The sequence below is a fragment of the Myotis brandtii genome, unplaced genomic scaffold (genome assembly GCF_000412655.1).
Source record: "Myotis brandtii unplaced genomic scaffold, ASM41265v1 scaffold439, whole genome shotgun sequence".
Classification (NCBI taxonomy): domain Eukaryota; kingdom Metazoa; phylum Chordata; class Mammalia; order Chiroptera; family Vespertilionidae; genus Myotis; species Myotis brandtii.
The window spans coordinates 706,621-707,482 of record NW_005366783.1 but is presented as its reverse complement, the minus strand read 5'-3'; the positions used below and the strand labels follow the sequence as shown (position 1 = coordinate 707,482).

At 65.8% G+C, this 862-nt stretch overlaps 1 protein-coding gene across 1 annotated transcript in view; it reads right to left on the bottom strand.

The window, feature by feature from the left end:
* The window catches only part of ACSBG1 (acyl-CoA synthetase bubblegum family member 1), a 41,022-nt gene that overhangs the window by 9,681 nt on the left and 30,479 nt on the right, over nucleotides 1–862 (bottom strand). Inside the window, exon 6 of the mRNA XM_014546257.1 lies at nucleotides 677–844. Within this exon, the coding sequence (XP_014401743.1) occupies nucleotides 677–844 (168 nt within the window). The remainder of the gene's footprint in view (nucleotides 1–676; nucleotides 845–862) is intronic.

The following is an 862-nucleotide window of genomic DNA, read 5'->3' as shown; positions in this document are numbered from 1 at the left end:
TGCGTCGTCCACAGCGCCTCCTCTGTGGGGTTGGGGGAGAGCACAGCTGGGGTCCCCTGTCCCCGTGCCGTCCCCAGCCACCCCGGTCCCCCCTGGGCAGAGCTGCCCGCCCTCTGGTCTCAACAACGCCTTGGGCACTGGCCGTGGGGCTGGAGGCAAGCCGGGGGCTGCCTGGAGGAGGAGGCTGACATCCGTGGAGGACAGCGCAGAGGAGAGGGAGCAGCGGGGGGAGGTGGCCTTGACCCGCTCACCAGCTACGAAGCCTTTTCTCAGCAAAAGTCTCTCACTTCCACACGGACCATCTTTTTAAAAAACCACAACACAGCACCTCCTTGTTCTAAGAATCCCTGGGAGTGAGACTCCGGGGCCCAGGGTGTCAGGGCTCCGTGCCACCCACGGGGCACACGACCCTTCCCCGGGCCCGGGACCCCAGCCCGCGGGGCCTGGCCCTGAAGTCACAGAGGCGGCTGGCTGAGAGCACGCTTCCTGGGTGACGTGGGGCATGTCCCTTGGACTTTCTGGCCTCAGTATTCTCATCTGGCAAATGGGTCTGAGTGCACGGGGGTGACTGAGGATGAAGGGGACTCTGCCAGGCGGGGTGGGGGGGAGTTCTCTGCAAGCTAGACGGCCCCGAGGACCCCAGTCTCAACCCCCACACACCCCCTTCCCCCCAAACCTTCAAGATCTTCTCCAGCTGCTTCTGTGCGTCGACCACGATGATGTTGGCGCGGCAGTCCCGGGCGATGTACTGGCAGGCCTCGGGGGAGCTGGTGGTGTAGATGCCCGTGACGATGCCTCTGCAGGGGACCAGAGGCTGTGTCCACGCAGGCCTGACAGCCCCCCTCTGCCCAGCCCCAGCCCC